This window comes from Echeneis naucrates, chromosome 17 (genome assembly GCF_900963305.1).
Source record: "Echeneis naucrates chromosome 17, fEcheNa1.1, whole genome shotgun sequence".
Classification (NCBI taxonomy): Eukaryota; Metazoa; Chordata; class Actinopteri; order Carangiformes; family Echeneidae; genus Echeneis; species Echeneis naucrates.
In genome coordinates, this window is record NC_042527.1 from 5035970 (window position 1) to 5059045 (window position 23076).

General features: G+C 40.4%; 1 protein-coding gene across 1 annotated transcript; it reads right to left on the minus strand.

Annotated features, from left to right (window-relative positions):
• Window positions 1-461: 461 nt before the first annotated feature.
• tgm1l1 (transglutaminase 1 like 1) lies at window positions 462-18556 on the minus strand. The gene is made up of 14 exons (XM_029524656.1): window positions 18409-18556; window positions 13896-14188; window positions 13612-13803; window positions 10223-10474; window positions 7297-7415; window positions 6565-6672; window positions 5772-5949; window positions 4933-5071; window positions 3785-3977; window positions 3208-3361; window positions 2737-3021; window positions 2064-2224; window positions 1803-1939; window positions 462-1709 (listed from the first exon to the last, which is right to left on the minus strand). The coding sequence occupies exons 2-14, from the start codon at window positions 14185-14187 to the stop codon at window positions 1565-1567; spliced, it is 2355 nt and encodes a 784-aa protein (XP_029380516.1). The 5' UTR covers window position 14188; window positions 18409-18556; the 3' UTR covers window positions 462-1564.
• Between the last annotated feature and the right edge of the window lie 4520 nt (window positions 18557-23076).

A 23076-nucleotide genomic window follows, 5' to 3' on the forward strand; every position in this document is an offset into this window, starting at 1 on the left:
GCAACATAATTTGTAATAGCAAGTGCAACGACGCGAAAGTACACAAGAAAACATGCTCATCTACATTCCTGCCCTGAAAGACAAGCTTTAGCTCATCTTAAAAGAGTGCAGCCAATATACTGTCAGGAGGTTGAAATGCTCAACACTCAGCAGTAAAAGAGCAGAAGCGAAACAAAAGAATATAGCGGCGCTTGTGTAATCAATATAGTCTGTCTTGAGGCTTTGTTGACCACAGAATGACAGATGAACTGTTGCAGAGGTATTTCATAGTCCTCATGTTGTACAGTCGACACACATGATTTTTTTCTCATATGAGTACAGCAAATTAATAGTCGCTGAGAGGAAAAATTACATGCTGACACTTGCTTTCTCCCTTGCCAGATCTCTGAATTACATAGTTCCACCTTATCACTCCTGCAACTTTTACAAGCTTGCGCACAGAATAACTCTTCAAACATCACCTCATTTAAACTTTTATTAACAAATATAACACAGACATTACAAAAAGAAGGTCCAGGTAGATATCGTAGATAAATAGAATAATGTTATCAAAATAGTTACTTCACATTATACTTTGAGTGCTGAGGTTACGTAGAATGAAAGATGTTAAGCTAAGGTGAATTACAACCAATGTAGTCTCTCTTATGAAATGTTTTGCTTCACTGACAACACAGGCAAGTCCACTTTTGCAGATAAAATGAAAAGCACAGGGAAACTGATGTCAAGGTAATTAGTCACACACAAAGGAGAAATACACACAAAAGAGTCAGGCAAAGTTCAACCACAAGGAGAATTTAGGTCTGAATTCTGCAAATGGAAAAGCTCATGAGATCTAAGCTGTGTTGCCTCCATTATCTGGAAAAGTAATGGAGGCAATATGAATTTTCATCTCATTGGATGATTGAAATAACATTTTAGCCATGTCCTTACAGACTTTGTGAAAGAGTATCCAACATCAAATTTTGGATTACAAAATTGTATGTGAAATGTAACAGTAAAAAAAAAACATGGAAAGTTCCAGCAGCCCTTTGCGGAAGGTGAGACCCAATTTCCGTATCATTTCCTTGAAAAAACATTTCATAGGATCCTACCATCATTAAAGCTACTGAAAACATTGAGTTTTTTTCACCAAGCTATATGAATGAACAGAAATTTCATCATCACAAAATGCTGATGACTTGATTGCACCTTCACATAATTTGTTCAGTGTCTTCAAACCTAGAACAGTCACTGTAATATGACAGTTAAGTTTAAAATATGAATGCGCGTTAATTTAAGCAATCAATTTTCATGCTTTTAAACACGTCTGCATTCTTCTTCACCACAGATTGAACATTGCAAAAGCAAGGCACAAGTGTGTATTTATACATTCTCAACGTAAAAAAAAACAAACAAAAAAACATTAATACTGATAATGTTATAATTGTTAGAAGTCTACACGTAGTTTTTAAAATATATAATACAAATTTTGCTGTATAAAATAAACAAGTTGGCTTAATATAAAAGGAAGGACTCTTTTAGTTCATATTTCATGAGCAAAAAGTGATGTCAGCAAAGCACCTCCTCATTGTTCAAGCACGACAACATCAGCCACTCCATGCACTTGTGTGAGCTGTTTACAGTCTAGAGATGCCACCAGCTTCCTGGGTCCGGGCTGGGAGGGGATGAAGTGCTCTGTCAAAGTCACTGTGGAGTGACCACCAACATCACTGAGAGGAACAAAGAGCAGAGATATGTTAGTGTTGAGGAGAGCAGTAGGGGGATTTGTTTGTGTGGGTGACAGGGCCGTGTCAGATTCTTACCCTACAAACACTTGATGCCCCTTTTGTAGCCCCAAGCCCTCCACTCTGAACACTACATTTTTTAGCATACGTGGCAGGGGGTTGGTAAAGGTGATCTTCGCAGCCATCTCCTTACCGACAACAGCTTCACCCAAAGGCTGCAAAATGTAAATTACATAATGTCAGAACAAGATCTTATTGTTTAACCCCAACAATCAGAAATGAAGCTTTATCAACAGTGCTGTTGAGGCTTTGATAATAATGACAGAACCAAAAACCTACTGTGATGATCAGGTCAGGTGTGCGGAGCCTAAAGGTGGTCTGGTTGGCTAGCACCTGCTTGGTCTCACTGACTCTTCCTGACAGGGTCAGCATCAGGGCTGCCTGATCCACCAATTGGTTTTGGTACTGCTGGTAGGGCAGCACCCACTCAATGCTCTTTTCTGCGTGGAGAGAAATTGAGTTATTCACAATTTTTTACGAAGAAAGTTTTACTTCCTTATGAATTGCGAGCGTATTAGCTAACAATTCAATTTGACTAAAACACAAAATTTCAATTTGGGCTTCCATCCAATTTTGATTTCGGTGGCATTTGGAAGAAGCAACATTTCCTCAGTTATTCCTGTGCAATAAATTGCATTAATGCCAGATGACAGTATGCCACAAGAAGTAACATAATCTTCCTATTGCAAATAAACAGTTAATTACATCACGCCCTTGCGCAATTGTGGGAAATCAAGAATTTTGTTTGTTGATCTAGGATGACCTTTAGTTTATCAAAGTTATCTACTGTTGAGGCCTCTGCAAGTGAGCATCAAATGCAACCTGTAAAGTTTCTATGGCAACACATCAAATGGATGCCAAATAATAAGAGCGTAATTCATCTCATCATTTCATCCACTGCTATCGCAAAAATATTGAAGATAGTGGTTTCATCCCCTGGTGGAAAGCCAACCTTCATTGGGCAGAAGCTCCACAGGAATCTCTTCTTTTTTGATGGTTCCCTTCAGCACACCGGTGTAGTACATGACAGCAACCTGGCTGTGCAGCGTGGTCTGACGAGGATGCGGGCTCTGGTTCTTCACCAAGATGCTCAGCTTGGCATCAACACCCATCCTGGGTCCTTCGCCCTCCATCTTCACCTCCACACTCACGTCCTCTGCCATGGGCACGGAGTAGACATCTGGCTTGCTGCCATAGCGACTAGCAGTCTCCACAGCGATGCGCTCCTCCTCTGAACCTGGGAGTGAAAAGGGAAGAGAGGGTTAGCGCATCTCATTCTGAGATGTCAGGATTTATGGGAGGATGCAAGAGATATGACTCTTCCAAGCATGATGCTCATATTTTAATATCATCCAAGCGCGGTGTTAACACATCAATGTAAGGTAGGGCTGAAATTAGCCGATTAAAATGCGTCGGCCATTACCTTCTTGGTGTTTGTACAGGTGTGTGATGTCTGCCCGCTCATCAGAGCCCACTGCTTTAGTGCTAATGTTGTGACCAACAGCTTTCTTCTCACTGTAGATCTGGCTGAAAGTACCATCCAGGTTCTTTTGCCAGTAGATCTTATCACTGTTGACCTGACAAAACAAACAAACAAACAAAAAAAGCGTGAAGATGCTTGCCAGCCATAGAGATAATGTAGTTGGACCACACCCTCTGTCACTTTCATTCATTTTTTTTCACTCTTGGAAAAATGAATTAATTTTATTTTTATTAATTATCTTGAGCATAAAACAGGTGAGTTGTTTTTCTTGGTCTGGTGAGAATCGGGATGGCACTGGTAAAGGTGTCTGCTGAGAAGCTTTAAATTGTATCTATTAAATCTTAAGAATTCACATTTTACTTCTTTCGTAGTTGTTTCAGCTCGACAGATTTCTTCAGCCCTCAATACCAGTAATTTAGTTCGACTGTCTTCCTCTCATCTTAGCAAACCATCAAAATGAGCCTTACAGTGGAAGTAAATCACAAAGACCGCTGCTCCCTTGCCAATTATAACTCACCTCAGCAAAGACAAAAGGCGTGTCGTGTTTGAGGTAGACTTGGCCAGAGCGGATAGCACTGACTGAGGCGGGGCCACAGCGGAAAGTGCCCTGGCTTGTTTCCTGAGGAGTAGAGTCAACAGCCTGCCAGCCTCCATTACCAGGAGGCAGGTCTGGTCTGGCCATCCAGCAGTCGTTCCATACATGAAAATTCCTTTAGGCAGAAGAGATTGAGAGATTTAAATTTGCGGCCGCTTTTAAAGATAGCTTGATATTTGGGGAAATCTGCTGAGTTTCTGAATTGGATGAAAGGATCTCATCTCTGTCCATTCAATATAAATAAGAGATACTTCTTTTGCAGAGACAGTCGAATACATTCAGTCTCTGGAAGGGTGGCCCTGAGAGCTCAGTGCATTGTTACATAGGAAAATGCAAATGCAAATAGATATGGACGTGCATGGATGTATCATGATACACAGATTACATTACATCGATGCAAGCACAAAACCTTTTTCTGCCACGTGGAAACTTCCACTGTAATTTGTGAGTATTTGTAGGGTCTTTGTGTACTTGGTTGTGCTGTGAAATATTTGCATATAAGGCATATGCAGTCAAATGGAATGGAGATCATTTCTCAATTTTTGTTTTGTCTATTTGGATTTGCGTTGGATGGATTTGCGGGTTGACTCAGGGCCACCATGCTCTTTCTTTGAGCTAAGCCACTGATCAAATGATTAGTTTCATGTTTAACAGATTAACTCTTAGCAGGAAAGGCATATCAAATAGCACATTAAAAGCGTGCAAGCAGAGAACAAGTGGGTGCACAAGTCTGGATTTATTTTTTTTTTAAGCAGAAACCAGAGAATCCAGCTTCATTTTGCTATTTAGCAGCAATTGCCTAATGCACCTTTGCTTTGTATTTATCAATAAGTGGTCAAGAGCAAAAAAAAAAAAAAAAAGCACATGTCATTCAAAGGACACACGTAGATAGCAGATAGATAACAATCAATTGAGCATCTGCAGTCCCAGAGGAGTTGTAGATAATTGATGGGGTTTCAGATGAGGGGATTGCTTGCTTTGTGATCTAAATATATGGTGCATTCCTAATGGATGGATTTTGCAGCAAGCTATTTTCCTAGCAGGGTGTCATGTCAAGTTACAAATCTTACCAGACAGAGTCACTATTGAGGTAGTCAATTGGCTCCATGTTGGCATCAAAATACACATCTGTGGTGAGGGACACGTCAGTATCATGTGCAGACTGGAAGTTGGTCACACTGCGGGCAGGTATCCCAAGGCACCGCAACACTGGAAACAAGCAGACAAATTCACAGTGAATTTCTGGTTTTCTGGTATAATTTGATTTATGGCTTCGGCTGATAAAGGATGTGAGCACACACACCTCCCCAGGTTATTTGGAGCTAAACAGGATGAATGAAGGCAACACATGCGGCTCTTTCTGTGGCAAAAATAGAAGGTATTGCAGGAACGTCAATGCAAAGTATTTAGGGTGTGACTGACCTATACGTTGCCATCAGAAGCAATGCTATGCGCTGAGGTCAGTGAGCCGACATGTGAGGCACCCTGTATGAATGAAATGCTCTGTTTCAGAGCAGTGAGAGCTGATGGAAAGGGCCTAAAAGACAGGGCGTCTGAGACATGATCACTTGCAGATTGTTAATTAAATTCATATGAATACTGGGAAGTGTTCTTTGTGGCACTAGTTATGCACACACGCTCACGGAGCCTTTTCACATGCCTATTGCTTTCCGTCACCCATCAAGCTTAAGTGTGTCTCCTTAAACACAACATCACATGCTGTCCTTTTTTTTTTTCCCCTTTCTGGATTGGACAGTTTGAAGAGAGGCACAAAATGAGAGAAAGAGAGGGAGAGAGGGGAATGACCAGCAGTGAATAGCTCCTGCTGGAACCGAACCGGTGCCATCACCAATGACCTTGTAGCCTGGTGTTCGTGGGTCATGCACTCTTTTAATTTTCCCACACTTACCTGATGTAGTGACTCCAGAAAAGACCCAGCACTGTCCATATGACACAGGCGTGCCGTTGGTAGAGTGGTATTTCTTCAGAATCTCCACACTGCTGCTCCACGCAGCGGGAGAGACTCCATCAGAGTAATCTCCGGACCAGTTCCCAATCAGAACCCCAAAGTCGTCCTGCGCGTTTATCTGAAAGAGGATGGGAGTACAGTCAATGACAGCCGAGTGATGATTGAGGCTGGAGCTAAACTTAAAGACACTTAAATTATATTTATTTATAATGGAAATACGGTTGTCTTGGAGGTAACCAATGCACCATTCACTCACTTACGGATCATTCAATAAAACACATTCTTCACACATTCAACAAATTTTTCTTCCTCTTCAAGTCCTGGACCCTTCATTACCAACAATACAAGCCAGATCTAACATTTGACTGTGTAATGCCAGAAACAGCGAATGTAGCCTCAGACTGGTAACCTCAACCAAAGATAAATATCAGTCTTCTTTGGGCCAATAAATTTTTTTGGTTTGCAAATTTTTAGACTTGCTGTCTTCAGAGCTTTTCGCGTATCACACATGCAGCTTTACCTCCGGCAACTAAAGTATATTATCACGTGAGTTTTCTTCCTGATAATGGTGAACAGAATGCTTTCTTTCTCATATACATATATAAAATATGAGTGCTAAAGAGCTCACTATTTCAAAAATTATTACAACGGGCCAGGCACTCATAGTAGGATGTTGATATTGAAATAATGCTTATTTGTACATGTATGTGTTGTATGTGTATTGATGCTTTACCATGGCAGAAATAACTCTAACTACGTTGACAGGATCCCCTCGTCCAGATGGAGGCATGTCACTCTTCTCCAGGATGAACAAACACGCGTCCAAGATTCCTTCATGAAACTACAGTGAAAGCACGCAAATTATTAACATCAACATAACGTTCATTCAAATGGGGATAGGTCATATCGTGAGAAAATGATACATATTATATACATTTCAACACTTAAAAACATTTAAGCAACAGTACTGCTTTAAACTATGAATAATATGATTCTGCTTTTCAGTCTGTGCATTTGAAGATTAGTCTGTGTGACAAAACAGGAAGAAGGTGATGTCCTGGAGGACATATGACGGTGAATTTGTCAATAGCAGAAGAATCATTAATCTACTGAGACACAAAGAAGCTCTCCATGAGGATTTACAAAAGCTGTTTAATAACAGAGAAGATTTTCATTGCGAAGCAAGTGAAATGAAGGTTTTCAGTCAGCTGTGGGCATTGCATGTTTTGTTTTGTAGTACAGTTAAAAAATATGCTTTTGAAGCAAACCTCTACTTTTATTCTATGGTTTTCTAACTGTCGTCTTATTCCACAAAAAGAACTGAAACGATATAATCCTGTGAGCCGTATAGTAAAGCTTCACTGGATATAGTATACCATATATTTTTACTATATGCATATTTTTGAGAACTGTTTATATTCTCAAGAGGAGCAGATGGGCTTTTGAGTGTCTTGATAGCGCATACCTGGCCAAAGTTCCATGTGCGGGCACCAATTTGCTTCTCTGTGCCATAGTAAATCCTCCCAGTGTCATTCAGCACATATTCATTCCTCTCATCCTCGTCATCCATGAATACTGTGTCCTCTGGAAACACATCACGCAATTAGTCTAACTGACTGTATGATCATTTATCAGCAAAATACTAACAGAACAATACAATACATAGACATAATTATCCTTGAGATCAAACCAGCCACAGGAATATATGAATAAACCTTTTTTCTGCAGAACTCTGAGACTCGAGTCAGACATTTTGCCTAATTCTCGTCCGTGAAATGACCCAGATTTAATGGCTTGTTCACCAAGTGACTAAACCCTTGAGGAATGTGATTTCTTTTCACAAATGATGTAAAAGAGTCTCCAAGGCCGGGAAACGGCGAAGAAACATAATGACTCCATGGACCTTGTAGTGGGGCCCACACTCATGTATGGGAAATCATCTGCTCTGAGTGACATCAGCAGCAAAGACTTGGGCGTGCGTCCCTGCAGCTTTCTCTCTTGCTGTTCGCTCAGCAGTTAGTGTTAGGTGGGGGAAAAAATAACATGAACAAGAAAAAACCATGAAAAAGGCTGCAGAGAGCTCAAGATGGACAAGGAAAAATGAAGTGCACTGAAGGGGTTTGGCAAAGTCCTGAGGGATGCCCGAGAGAAAGAGGGGAAGTTATGCTTGGAGGGGGGAGCAGGGAGTGGAGCGGAAAAGTCTTCAGATATTACAGTAGAAAGAAGGAGGAGGTGAGGTGGACAGTATCTGGCAGCTGATAATTGTGTTTTTCACATATAAGCGATTATTTGTGGAATGTATGACAAAACACAGGATGAAGAAAGACATGGAGGAGGAGGTCAGAGAGCAGAGCAGTCAAGCCACAGAGGGAGTGTCAGGGCAGCAGACGGCGAGCGGGGAACAAGACTGGGTGGGAAAAGCATATAAAGGCAGGAAATGCACATGGAGGCAATACACACGAGGGTGAGGAACAGTTGTCACCAGCTGCAGGATTACTTTGAGTTTGCCCCACAGCGTCTTATACAGTAAATGTAGGATTTTGACTTTTATGAGGATGAGTGAGAGATTGGTTTTGGGGAGTAAGAGATTGAAAGAGCAAAGAGGAGATTGGGCCAGCCGCCAACAATAACAACCTCACAATGAAAGACTGTCTTTTAATCAAATCCAGGTCCATAGTGTTTTTTTTTTGTTGTTTTTTTTTTGTTTTCTTTTGCTGTGTTGCAAAAAAAATTAATAAAATAAAAATAAAACACCTTTTGTCAAATATACTGTGTGCATAGTTTGTTGTTCTCAGCAAACTTGAAGGAAGTCTGGAGAATGAACAATAGATGTAATTTCCTAATGTTTCTACAAGTAAATACTAACTGTGACTAAGACTGACCTCTGTTCATTTGACATGACATGACAACACATATTAGTAAGGTGTTGCTGGCTGCATTTTAACTGTATCTGTCAGCTGATTGTTAGGATGTTCAAAAATCCCTTTAGTCTTAATACACCAATCAGCCTTATCTTTAGACTAGTCAGCTATGTTTTCAGTGAAAAAGACCAGTGATTTTAGATAGATCTGTAAAAGGATCATCACTTTACTCTTGGATAAGCGTTACGCTAATTACAAAGTTTCCAAAAATATAAAGACTATTTTAAGCCTGGAAACGACAGCTCTCCAGCCAGCCAACTGGAAACATAAGCTGCATCAACACATCAGACATTCAAAGATGGCAGCTGCATCCTCTAAGGCTACTGCGCCTCAGTCTGAAGAAGCATAATCAATAGACAGCAAAAAAAAAAAAAGGAAACACAAAGACGCAAAAACCCACAAGACCAGTGAACTACCTGCTGAGAAAAATGTTTGCAATGGTGGTTTTACTTAAGAGATGGACATGTGATTGACATCTATTGAATTCCTACATCCACCGAGCTTTGCCAGACGTTGGCAACACATCTGTGCATTTTACTGCCAAGTCAGAGTTTTCAGAAAAATGCCATCTCGCAGCTCTTAGATTTCCATTCCAATTAATTGACTTGGGAACAAAATGGTAATTACGTTAACTCCAGTATGAATGCAAGCAGATTTCATTTCTATGGTATCAATCGCTTGCATCTTCTGGCCAGTGGCACCAAATGAAAGAATAATAAAAAATGTGTCATTTGTGTAGTTTGCCATTGATGTTTTGGAACAAGCAGTGTGAGAAGTGTAGGAGTTTTCATGCAGCGGAACAGAAAGGGTGTTGTCTATAGTTCTTGTTTGCACAAGGAAACGACCCTCGTTCTTCCCTCCCTGAGCTCTGCCACAGCACAGGCCAGCCATCTCTTCTCTGCAGTTCTGCAGCCTATTATATTGAGATTTTATGCTTGTGGACATTTGTTGCATTGCCATCCGATTTTTATTATTGTGATTATTGGGCTCATGTTCAGGTTGAGAGAAACATTTGCTTGTATGCATGCACGTACAACAAGACTGTCATTCGCTAACAAATTAGTCATTAAGCTTGTTTTTGCTGCCCTAAAGTGTCCACAATATAAAAACCAATATTAGTATGCTTGATTAAAACAGTAAGATGGATCTTGCTAATCTATTTTGAAAATAATAATGTGGTGATGATTAAACCATATAAAGTGTTTGAAATACACAAAGGGGTTATAAGTCTAATTTGTCTGTGCTACTATTTTAGACATGAAGCTGCTACAGGTGTGTTTGATTTCACCCACAATATGTTTCAGTTTAATGCTTAGCACAACTAAGTGTGCCAACTACTCGTAAATCATACCCAGTCGAGTTACACAACTCCCACAATGGAGCACTTTCTCCTCTTATCACCCATTACTCATTTCTTTTTTTATGCCTCCTCTCCACATTCCTGGTCTCAGCTCACGTAAACTCTCTCACCTTCGCACCAAGGGTTGAAGAGCATGACAATGTTCTTGCTGGAGTTGTGAGTCGCTGTAGCCTCGCCCTTCAGTGAGGAAGTAGTCACGCTGAGCCCGTACAGGCCGATCACAGCGCTGGCTGGCGAGTTGATGGAGAGCCTGATATTGTTGCCAGTCTGCTTCACAATCTTGGCCTCCCAGCGTTCATCCTCCAAGTGCTCGACCAGGGGAATGATGACGTGCGTGCCTTTGGATACCATGGGCAGGGGTCCTACAGCAGACAGGTAAAGGTTTGAGTCATGTTGTGGCAGAGTGCAACATTACAGAAGAAACAACACTACAAAAAAAGGTTCATGGACATGTATTGAAATGTACTTCATGTTGTGCATTTAGGTGGATGCTGTATAATAAGCTGCATATTGCAGTAATGTGCAGAATTTCAACATCAATAAATAGTTTTTCTTACCAAAATGTATCTATCAGTTGAATATGGAATAAGACTAACATCAGGTGAAAACAGCTGCCCCTGTAGTCTGACTCAGTTTAACTGATTGCTTTCCAGCGCCTCTGCGGTTTATTACTAATGTGTTACATGTTGCTGCTTTCCCCTGCTTCCAGTCGTTGAGATAAACTAATGGCTTCCTCGCTGCTATGAATTTTAAAACTGTTTGGATTGCTGCATGCAAGTGACTTGCTGAGAATAGGTAAAACAATTAAAATATGAAAAGCATCCATTCATCCAATGATCGGCGTTCAAACAACTGATTATAGCGTAAGGAAGTAATGAACCTTTTGATGGCAGTAAAAAGACAAAAATGTGTGAGAGGAAAACACTGAGCAAGTGTATGGAAAGGGTACAGTCCAGTCAAAAGTGTCTTTGAATGACACTTTGCGTTATGTGTGTGTGAAAATTCTAACCTCTTTATTTGTGATCCTCTGCTGATGCTAAAATTACATGAATTTAGAAGTTAGAAGTAAACTATGGCTTTATTGTCAAAATATTTTTGACTCGTGTTTACTTGTTCTCACAACAGAAGACACAATGCTAGTGGTGCATATCCCATCTGGGAATGACTTCTCTGAGTAAACAACATTTTACACATGCATTCACACACACATCCCTGCAGAGAGTCTGGCCCATTTCATACTGATTTAACTTTGATGTTCTTTCTTCTCATGACATGATGTCCAACTGCAAAATAATTCCAGCAAAGTGACACACTGTCCACCAGAAGAAAAAACGAAAACGGATGTGTTTACGTTAATCCCCTCCCAGTAACTACTGGATGCTTTCCTGTGAGTGCTTTGCTTTGCAGCACCCTGCTGGTCTTTAGCTGATATTTGCTGAAGCGATTATGAAGATTACCAAGAAGCCTTTGTTCCCTGGCTGGCCACTGCCAGAGTCCCCCGTCCCTTCCTCTCTCACCTATGAGTGCTTTTTCCAATGGAAATCAATGGAAAACAGTGTCCCTTTTCTTGAACAGCATCACCTTTATTGAAAATAGACCCGGGTTCTTTATGTAGTGCCGAAGCCAAATAAAAGAGGAGCTTCAAAAACGATGCACTTTTCACTTCAAATGCAATAGTAAAAGGAATGGCAATGCGAGTCTGAGGACGGTTCTCTGCGTGTGCTGATGGTTTTTCTCCTCCCCTCCTGGTATGTAACTATCGAAGCAGCAGGTGACAGAAAATCACTTCTCTGTGTTGATGTAATGGCCATTTATTCCCGAGCGTGCAGTGGATCGTTGCAGTGCGAGGCCTGTAAATACCAGAGGGAGGTGTCTGGATTCCTGAGGTCTGGAAACTGTTAGCACCGGGCTGATAGGTGGAATCCAAAACTTGTGGTGCTGTCGTGACTCAACTGCAGGGAGACTTCTGATGTACTAGCTAAGCATTGCGCCCTGACCGCATTTCCCAGGCTCTGTTCTGGGGCAGCGGTTTACTCCTCCGCTGTTTCACAGGGGTTTGTGGTTACTGCTGCTTAAAGGGTCACTGCAATATTTTTTTCATTTGTAAAAGCCATCAAAGACTGTTTATTCTGCGGAGGGAAATCCCCCGTCACATGCCTCTCATTGACTCCCATTATGTTCCTAATGTCTGTATTAGAATTGGTGGAGAGTTCAAGCTGTTCAAACATAAAATAAAATTGTCTGAGACTGAATTAATGATCAGTCTGGTCAAGTTGGTATTTATGCAACAGAAAACGTCATGTTTATCTTACTGCCGCAGCTGCTTAAATACCTCCTCAGTTTCATTTGAAAGATTCAGGTGGGAAAGTTGCCCCACTGAAACATGTATATGTTTATATAGTTGTATTTCAAAGTCACAAACTATCTTGTTGTTTTTCAGTATATAAATTGTGCACAAATGTTGATTTTAAGGTTGAGTTCTTTACTTGCCGCCACGTCACAACCTTTCTGACCTTAATTCAGTGCTGACTGAACCATCTATTTAATTTATTTCAGCGCGTTTCGGTGGCAGCTTTCCCAGGTGCGGCTCCCTGTAGAAACTGTTGGCGCTTGCTTTTTGTAATAATGGAAGGTCTTCGCCTTGAGATAATGGATGTTATGATTCAGTGCTACCGGCATATAAATGAAGAGATTTCGGTTTTGTTCATAATGAAATACAGTTAGTTATTTCTAATTTGTGTTACTTTTTAATCATTTCAACCATCCATCTGTTAATATTTGCTATATCGAGAATTTTCTCAGACCTCCTGAGACTTTCTTTAGTCTGAGAAAAGACAATATCATAGAGAACATTTTCGAAAAAAATATTGGTTGTTAAAACTCATATTGATAGCTGCTCCCCAATAGTGACAAATCATACAACATTTCCCAATAACTCTCCCTTTTTTTGAAGAGTGAGACAGACCATTGATTACTCTCTTCTAGTGTTAAGTGGACCAACACTTTTCTTTGTGGGTGGGGGGTTGTATGTCTGCAGCAGCATGAAGAAAAACAAAAGTAAAAAACCCACTGTGCAAGGGCACCCCTGCCCATTAGCAGCAACAATATGACCAGCTGTATTATTTGTATTGGAGGCTGAAATTAGTTTCTCTGAGATGGCATGTCTAAAGTTACATTATGGGAACTGTAGGATGAAGCGTTTTTAAAACTTCACCCATACTTTCTGTGCTGATGCCTTGATATGTATGAACCTGTAATGTTGAGATGCTGGTTTGCTCTCTTCACCTATTTGGTAAATTCTCTCTTTTGTTTCACTCTGTTTTTGGTGCCACTGCAACACTGGCTTTGTTTCTGAATGATGGACAGCCCAAGTACTTTTTGTGCGCTAGCCAGTCATTGCCCCAAACTTTGCAGGTTTTTGCTTGAATGTTTTGCTAAACCCTCAATACGGTATGATGTAAGTATGATGACATGGACTGTCATTCTGTTGGTGTCATACCTGTTTTCAGGTCCAGATGCAGCTTGTCGGTGTCAGCACTGAAGGGCCTGTTGAGCTCAAGCTCCATCTGGAAGGTCTGTCCTCTGCGGATGATCAGCTCATCTCCGTGATACAGGTCGGTGTGGTGCTCCCGTCTGTTCTGACCTGTCTTGGAACTCAGCAGGTCCACTGATTGAACTGAGAACTTTAGTTCTGAGGGGGGAATTTTAACATCAGATTTAAGTATCTGTCTGTATCTGAGGATTGTCCGCAGAATTTAATTTAACCTTCATAGCACAATTTACCTTCCATTTCTTTTGCTTCCCCATTTTCTGACTTTCGCTTCTCAGGTTCTGGTGTGGGGTCAGGCGCCCCGGGTTTGACCACCTCAATCTTGTCTGTGACATCATAGGAGATGCTGTTCTGGCGCTTACAGCAGCACGGACACATCTTCTTGAACCATTGACGGCAGCCTCCCTCTTCCTGTTTCTTTACCTCCTCTTTCTGAATGGTCAGCTCTACCCTTGTAGGCGGAGATGCTCCAGGGAAACGCCCTATCTCCGACGTGCCTCTCACTGTCATCCGCTCACTTGGCATGCTGTTGAGGGGTCAAAAAAATTGCTATTTCAGCCGCTGATGTCATTCTATAAGTGAAGCCTTTGTTTAATTACAGAGAAAACATTTGAATCATGCCATGAGTTCATAAGTTTAAACTCTAATAACCAAACAGTGTGAAGAATATTACCAGGTTTTAAAATGTTCATCTCTGAATAGACCCTGATGTAAAAAGCTTTCACACTGTCATCAAAAAAATTGGATCATTGCCGAGTAACTGGCTCTTTGAACCATCCACTGATATTTTTTTGGCTGTTGCTATTGATTCCTATATACATATTTGGAGCAAACAACAAACGAAATGTAATTATTATCAACTATGTATATTGGCAGGAAAACAGAAAGATCAGACATTCAAATAAAAAACTAACCGATCTGCAATAACTTAAGGTGAGAAAAGTTCAACAGCTCAGTATTACAGAAAGTAGCAATAAACAAATAGATGAGTAAAACATTGTAGAGGTCATTGTAGACACAGGGCATAAAAACAAAGTTCATCCAACCGAGGCTTTGTTTGGTAAAGCAACATTAGTTGTTTCATCTACCCATCATGAAACACTCACGATACTTTCTCTTTTATTTTTTTTCCCACAATTACCAGATTCCAGACACGCACTCTACTCAGTCATTGCACTTTCTCAAAATAACCTGGGGTATTTAGCCTTTCGCTCTTGCCAGCTATGTTCCCTGAACCATCCAACATCCCTCCTGCAAACAGCTGGATCCCATCTGCTTAACCGTAGCTGCTGAGTATAGTTTCCGTGCATGTCTCCGTCCATGTGGGTGTAGATACAACGCAGTACCGTAGCACCCATGAACATTTATCACACTCTCATGTTCCCTCCCTCCCTCCCTCAGTACAACAACAATCACAGCACAATTATATCCAGCGAGACATTAAAGATAAGCCCGGGCTTCTGAACTCGGAGTCAGACATCCTGCGCCAAATATCAGAAACCTTTGCGAGGCAAAAGTAGGAGGCCTTTCTCTCTCACATGCAGATCTTCCCCGCTTCCTTGATACCATCTGCAAAGTATCCATCTCAACATAAATGTGACCCAAGGCTGTGGCAGTGCGATCACAGGAAAATAAATCCATATTACCCAAACATTAAAGTGCCATCGGTGTTGGCTCATTAAATGTAATGCGCTGCAGTAATGCATGTCGTCAGGAGAAAGGCAGCATTGTTAAGTAAACACATATATGAGCTGTTTCGTTTATGGGGCTGTTTTTCTCATTTTTACAAACACCCTTCACGAAGCCCCGCACCCCTCCCTGTAGTTTCTGTAGATACTGCTGTCAAACTCGCCCTTCTATTTTGATAAGGGTGGGAGATGGAAGTCTTAATATTCGTAAATATTTTTTTCTCCTCAAATTGAAGTAAAGAGTAGCTGGCATTGCTTTCATAACCAATAGCAGTTACTATAGCAAGCTAGTTAATCAATGCTAACTCCCAGCCTGTAATGCTGAAACATAATGCAGTTAAATGCTCCCTGGATGTGACAGCAGCACTAAGTTTTTGTTTTGTTTTTCAGGTTTGATGCATCGGGGAAGCTCACACTGGTAGTTTCTTAAGTCGGTAAACACAAGCCGATTTGTATTCCTCTTTACTGAAATGTATTTTAAAATGTCCCACTTGCGGCGACTAGGACTTCTCCATACTCTCCAACTGTTAAAATACCTGAATATTCAAACAATAATCACAAGTACTCAGCTTTATAATTATACAAATCCTAATTTGTTGATCATAATTTAAAGAGAACTAAAATCTCAACATCATCCTCATTTTCTCTCTAATGATGTTAATCATCACTCATATCTGTTTCTCCTATATAACAAATGATGCAATTGTAATGTCTCCATTGGACCTTGGATATCTTTAGTAACTACTAACCCTAACACGCACAGAAAGGCCCCTGACCTTCAAGCTTCTTATTGCGGGCCAACAGCGCCAACCATTATGTCACTGTGCTGTCCTTCTATATATTATATATACTTAAATTCATGAGACAAAACAGAACGAACTATATATCTTTGCTTGAAGTTCTTGTGATAATCCCCACTATGATTTTTTTTTTTTTAATCTGAAGTGAAGTGATGGTTGAGCCATGGCTGCTATTTGCAACAATGGCACAGTGCTGTCTGTTCACACCGACTTATCACTCTTCAAATCTCACTGTCTTTTTGAAACCTTCGGCTGTGCAACATAACGCAGCATTTTAAGGCTGCACAGGTGGAAGGAAGTTCATTTGACCAGCAGAGGGGTAGAATCTCTGATAGCCCTGCAGCTGCACTGTGGATTTAATGCTCATACAGGACACTGCTGTGCAGAAAGAAAAAAAAAAAAAAGCAGAAGACAATAGCTAAGGTTAGAGGTGATAGGGTGGTCTATCCACACTCTCAGGTCAGAACACTGTCTGTGTGTGTGTGTGTGTGTGTGTGTGTGTGTGTGTGTGTGTGTGTGTGTGTGTCTGGGCTTGCACTTCTATGTTTGTAAGGACAATTTTGAGTTACAGACCTAACAGGGTTTGGATTATGAATTTAGTTGTGATAGTTTAGACTATAGTAAGAGACTAGGAAATGCAGCATGTCTTCACAAAGCTTGCTCTGTTTCAATGTGTGTGCGTGACATGGATTTCAGATTTTTCAATTCAGTGACTTCCCGAGTTCATCAACAAGTTAAATAACATTCCCATCCTCTCAGCTGTTTCCAGATCCTTCAAATATTTGGCGAAAACATGAACATGGCCATGGCAAATCTAATAGAGGCAAAAGGTTATGTATATTGAAACTATGACTCCTTCCAAATTTCACACTGTTTTTCAGACAGCCCAAAAGACACGCTGTCTAAATATGGGAGAAAAAAAAATGCAGTCAAATCAAAAGAAAGTTCAACACATTCTGGTGTAAAAGCAAGTAATTTAATTCCATTATTTAAATGAAAGTTGTCTTTTTTTGCACTGTCACTGCGAATAATTGACTAAAAATTTGTGGTGACAAGAAATAGAAAACATAATGGGCCAAAAAAAAAAAAAAGCAGGAAATATGTCTTTTTAACTGAACAAAAGCTTTTCAGGCTGTGTTGTTGTTAGTGTGTCTCCACAGGCTTTAAAAAAGTTCAGTTATCTCACTATTGCACCTTGGGGGGCCTAAAATTTGCCAATTAGTCACCCACTCAAACCCCTAAAACCATGAAAAGCCATTCCACAAGCCTAATTTTTTGGCAGCGTTGCTCTTCCCTCACACTTTACTGCACAGACCTAAATGGATTTATAATACAGCCATCAGCCATGCTTGAAATGAAGTGCTACTTCTTCATCTTTTCCTTGCCCTGCCTATCACGACCCCATGTGCCACTGCCTTGAAATTGCTGCATGTGCCCTCTCCCCCTAACAGCTCTGCACCTCTCTTCAGTCTGGGTTTTTTTGTTGCTTGCATGCTTGGTATGCCCAGCAGCCCCTCAAGATAAGCGCTTCAAATTCAAGTCACTGTGCACAAACAACATCAGTTTGATTACCTGATGACTACGGTCCTGTGTTAGAGCATTGATGGATTTCCATTAACAAAGCAACAACAAAAATAAAACATAAAAAGCCATATCTAATAACCAAAGCGCTGTTATATGCAGAAGAAAAAACACAGAAATGGTTTCAATCCTCTGCACTGCACATCCTTCAAGGTTTCTTATGGGATCAACTCCAGCTGGTTTGCTGGAGTCTGAAGGCTTGAAAATGCTTCAGCTAACTCACTGTGTGTTCTTACTGATCATGGGGAAAAAATCTTGAAAGATGAAAACAACATTTTGAAGTTTGGGAGGAGGAATAGGCCTCCTTTGGCAAATTAGTTGGTCTGGGATTAATTAAACTGTTGGCGCATTTAATAGGAAAACAAGATTTCTTTCATTCAAAAACTTCACTCAGATATAAAAGCAACATCAATTAAAAAAAAAAAAAAGGTTTTCTTTCACATTGTTGCATATTGATATACTTTAGTGTTGGTTAAATGTGTCTCTGTGTTTGAGATGTGAACCTCCCTGTGTTGAAGTCAGGCAGAGAGAGGTTCACATCGCAAATAGAAACCTCAGACTTCCTCCTGTGTAAAAGAAGAAACCGTTAGGTCCTGAACGATTCATGTTTACACTTGACTTCACTTCTCCTGTGAAACAAAACGGAGAAAAAAAAAATTACAGTAGAAATGACTTACTTTCTGTTTGTTTGTGTTGATTCTTCTCTCGATCGGAAATAAACCTTTGCGTCTTCCTGAGTTAATTCGATCTCCGAGTATAAAAACTTTTGGAAACTTTTTTTCCCTTCACTGCCTTCTTGTCAGATCTTGAGTGCTTGTATGACCGCACTAGGATGAACTTCTTGGTTAAGTTGAGCTGACACACCCCCCTGACCCCCTTTCCTACAGCCCAGCCCAGCGTCCCGCCCGCTCCCCTCCCTGCGCTCATGTTCCCCACTCCCACCGGTTCCCATTTAGGGGCGCTGCGTAAAAGCGCACGTACGTACGGAGTACACGCACGCTGGGAGAGAGGGAACACCGAAAGAAGAAATGTTGTTACGCAATGTTTGGTTTCAACTTTTCCAACGCCGGAAGGGAGTGGAGGCAGTGGAGGGCAGTATGATAAGTAGTTTTTTGAAACGGTGAGTCTTAATTTGATGACTCAATAAAACCAGTAGGTTAGAGACGTTGTATCAAATAACGGGGACTGCATCATCATCATAAAAGAAACAATCATGACATAAACTACCCTCATTCAAAAAAAAAAAAAAAGGATGTACATTTAAGCATATACATTCCCTAACCCTAAAATCTACAAACACACAGTAACAGAGCAACCACATGAGTTGTATTTGTGACCACTGAAATAAGACCTAAATAAGGCAGGAATGACTCAAGGCCAAGCTCTCTTTACTGTCAAAAGCTCTGCTGCTTTCAGTTCCTTTAACGTGGTCAGCTGACGGAGAAAAAATTCAATCGAGTAAACTCTTCCTGACCTCTCATCCCATTGCACTCTAGCCCACACTCAATTGTGGCAAAGCTCAAATCTGACAGACATCCACCAAATATTCAGAAGAGGGTCAGACCATAAGTGTGGATGTTGTTGCACAAAAACAGAATTATCAAGTGTTTAACATCACACTCTGTGTCACAATTGTCAGTGACTATGATTAGCTAACGTATTATAGACCAGCAACTCTGGTTTGGCAGTAGATCACAATGATGTCATGTGTGATTAGTGCTGTTGTTCGCAGTTACAAAACAGATCTAAACATGCCTTCTCCTCTCAGGCAAGCTAAAATGATCATGTCTTATTAGAAGAGTGTTACAGCATCAAATCAATGAAATAAATTGAAGTTCAAGTATCATTCATTCATTGTCATTCCAAGAAATATGCCAGTTGCTCTGTGAGGCTGAGTCATAAGTACTTTGAGCTAAATGTAAATGTAGGCATTCTAATACGCTCCTAATGACAATGAAGCGTTGATGTTTAGTAGGTATCATGTTGAATGTTGATCATCTTTGTTGGTTTGCGTTTAATGTGCGAGCATTTGACAGTTACACTAAACTGCAGAGGCTGATGGGAACACTGTGTCTTCATGTCTTTCATTTCATTTCATTGCCAGCTGCCTATCTGTCAGGGTCTCTTGAGCCAATCGCGTTGAGTGCAGGGTCCAGCACATTACAGGGCCAACACATACAGAACTACAGAGACTAGCAACCACTCACACTCACGCCTATGGGCATTTTAGAATCACCAATTAACCTAGACATGCATGTCTTGGTGTGACGCGCATTTGGACTGTGGGAGGAAAACCGAACCAGGGGCACAGGGAGAACATGAATAGTCCACACAGCAAGGCCCCAGGCCCTGAAATCAAGCTGAGCGCATGTAGGTATTTTGTCATTACAAAATTGAAACAGTGGTACAAGTCAAAAAGCCAGAGGGCCACCCCAACTGCTACAGACAGAAGTATGAATGTGTGTACCAGATTTCATAACAATTTATCCACAAATCATAAATCCATTTTGATCAAAACTAAAATTGTCTTCCTTGTGGGAGTGCTAGTGGAAGACAAAGTTCATAAAATATTACCAAATCTCATGACAAATTATCCAAATTATCCAATCCAAAAAAAAACAAATTATTACTTCTTGCTGATGCAAGGTAAAAATTCAGTGGACCTAAATCCATCGGTCCCAAATGGTTGGAAAAAAACCCCACACTTCTGCTCAATCCAAAGCTATTGAGATATTTTAGTTTACCCACAGTAACACAACCATCACAGGAAATTATACTGCAATATATAACATCTGCAAGGGTTCAGTGAAGCAATACAGTGATTAGAGCTGGCTAAATTTGTACAATATGTGTCGAGTGAATTCTAGTTGCTGTAAGATATTGAGTGGTCTGCAAGTCAGAGAGGGGAAGCTGCTATTTGCTCTGCTGATATCGGCTTTAATAGTACATTATGTCCCCTCGCATTGTGTAGGAGGTCAAACAGTGTGGATCAGTATCAGAAAGGATTCAATAAACAAGAAAAACAGACAGGACAGCCAGTAAAAACCAAAGCGACAAAGACACCACCAAAAGTAGAGCTGAAACATTATTTTATCACTCACTGGTTGATTGTGCCGTAATAAAGACTGATTGCCATTGTATGGCCTCACCGCTTCTTTGCATGTCCAGCAAGTCTTTCTGTATGTGGCAACAAAGAAAGCACAGGAGTTACAACTAATGTCAGAAATGACTAAGTCCTGTTCAGGTGTGTTCAGCAGAGTTCCTCTATTCAGCCTGGCTCACTGGAATGGGCTACAGCTATGCTTTTTCTTCTGTCAATGTTATTTCTGTAACGCTCATAACGAAAGGAAAGGAAAAAAAAAAAAAAAAACTAACGAGGAAACAGCTTGATAATACAATTCATTATTTTGTAACAATAGCATGGTAAACATATTTTGATAAGAAATGTGTCTCAGAGCCATAAATTAGATATTGGATATTTGCATTTTGAAAAGTGTCGACCATTTGGCCATTTTATTGCTGAGCCGACCGCCTTGACACCAGTGTGATAAATGACGTGGACAACATTTGCGGCTTTTGCTGAGTGGTGGACGTGAGAGGAAACATAAAGGTGACTGTGGTTCACTGACTATCTGAGTATAACAGATGGGACTGGGTCCTGACTATTGCACTGTTCGTGGGAAACCGAACAGCCAGCAGCAGGCCAAATGAAACTTTCTAACTGTGGGAGACGTGATAGAAATGGGGAGAAAGAACCCGGAGTTCACTGACAACAAGTGGGGAAAAAAAAAAAAAAAAAAACAATAAAGGAGAGAACCTGTAATTCGTTGTATGTTGAAAGAGTTGGTATGATTTCTCTTTGCAGACATTCAATGCTCATTGTCAATTTAATCAAGGAGTGTCAGTTCAAATAGTTTTGGTATGCACAGTATTGACACCTCTTGTAAAATTACAGCAAAGCTCCTCTGACCTCTTTGTGTTAAGATCAAATACCCTCACACACAACTGCTCCATGTTCTTTACATTCAAAATACCCAGATAACGGCACAATATGCTGTTATCTGGCCTTATCTATTTGGGAATTCAGTTCGACATCTTGGAGAATATGCTCTCACAAAGAAGATCCATACCAGTCCAGCTGACAGTGGGCCACCACGTGAAAATGAATAAGTGTAGCATGTCGTATCATGTTGGTTTCATTCGTACATGATAAGAATAATAAAGGTATAAAAATTCAAGTTGTTGTTTTCCAAGACCATTTTCTCCATTTTTGACCGTGGAGCCATAAAAACTAAAAGCTTGGGCACACAACTTAAAAATGCTCCAGCATAAAACCTAAAATCCATAAAATCCATAAAACCACAGCACAAGGTTTTTTACTATTTGTTTTTTGTACAAATGAAACAAACACGATGCATAATGTTTGTTAATTAGCTATTTCTTTTTATCTGAACAGAGCCAGTGTAGCTGCTCCCAGTCCTACTTTTACTGTCTTTAAGGAGATAAGATCATAGTACAGCACGTTTTTTTGTTTTTGTTTTTGTTTTGTTTTTTTATCCAACTTTTAATTAAAAAAAAAAAATCATATAAGCATATCTTTCAACATCTGAAGTGCTCACATTAATGGATTATATCTCTATTGTCGGCCAGACCAGAAACTGTTACAACCAACTTGCATGTGTGGGTGAAATAAGGAATACCACGTAGACTTTCTCTGGAAAGCTGTTTAATCACTATGGCCTGGTCTGGTTTGCAAGATTCATGACTACATTTCATGACGACATTCAAGCCTGTGACATCAAGAACTTTGCCTTATTTTTTCAGTGGTTGGTTGAAATGCGCCTGAGTCTTAATCAGCTTCAATTCACAGTTAGTGGTGCTGTTTCATTTACTGCAGTTGCTGTGGAGATAAGCACAAACATGCCAAGCCTACAGGAGCTCTGCTTCTGAAGAAAGGGCTCATTGTTTGCTTTACCGCACTGGTTTCAGACACTTCTCCTGCATGTAAGGTTGAATTTCTCTCCCGCGTACTGATGACAAAGCCAGTGTGTTTTTGTGAACATAATTAAAACAGGAAGCGCATTTCTCTCCTCAATAATTTATTCAACAGCATGACATTTATTTACTGTCAGACTTTGGATATGTTTTTATGTCCCTATGTAGGCTAGGTTTTGCCTTTTGCCTCAAAGATGTGAAGAAGAAGAAAAAAAAATTGCTCACAACTGTGAAACCAAACTAGCACTGCAGTGTGCACTGATCTGTGGGAATTGTTGATATGAGTTTATTGTGGACATGCTGAGGCTGAACTTTCTTCATAAAGCCAAATATGAATAGAAATTTAACTC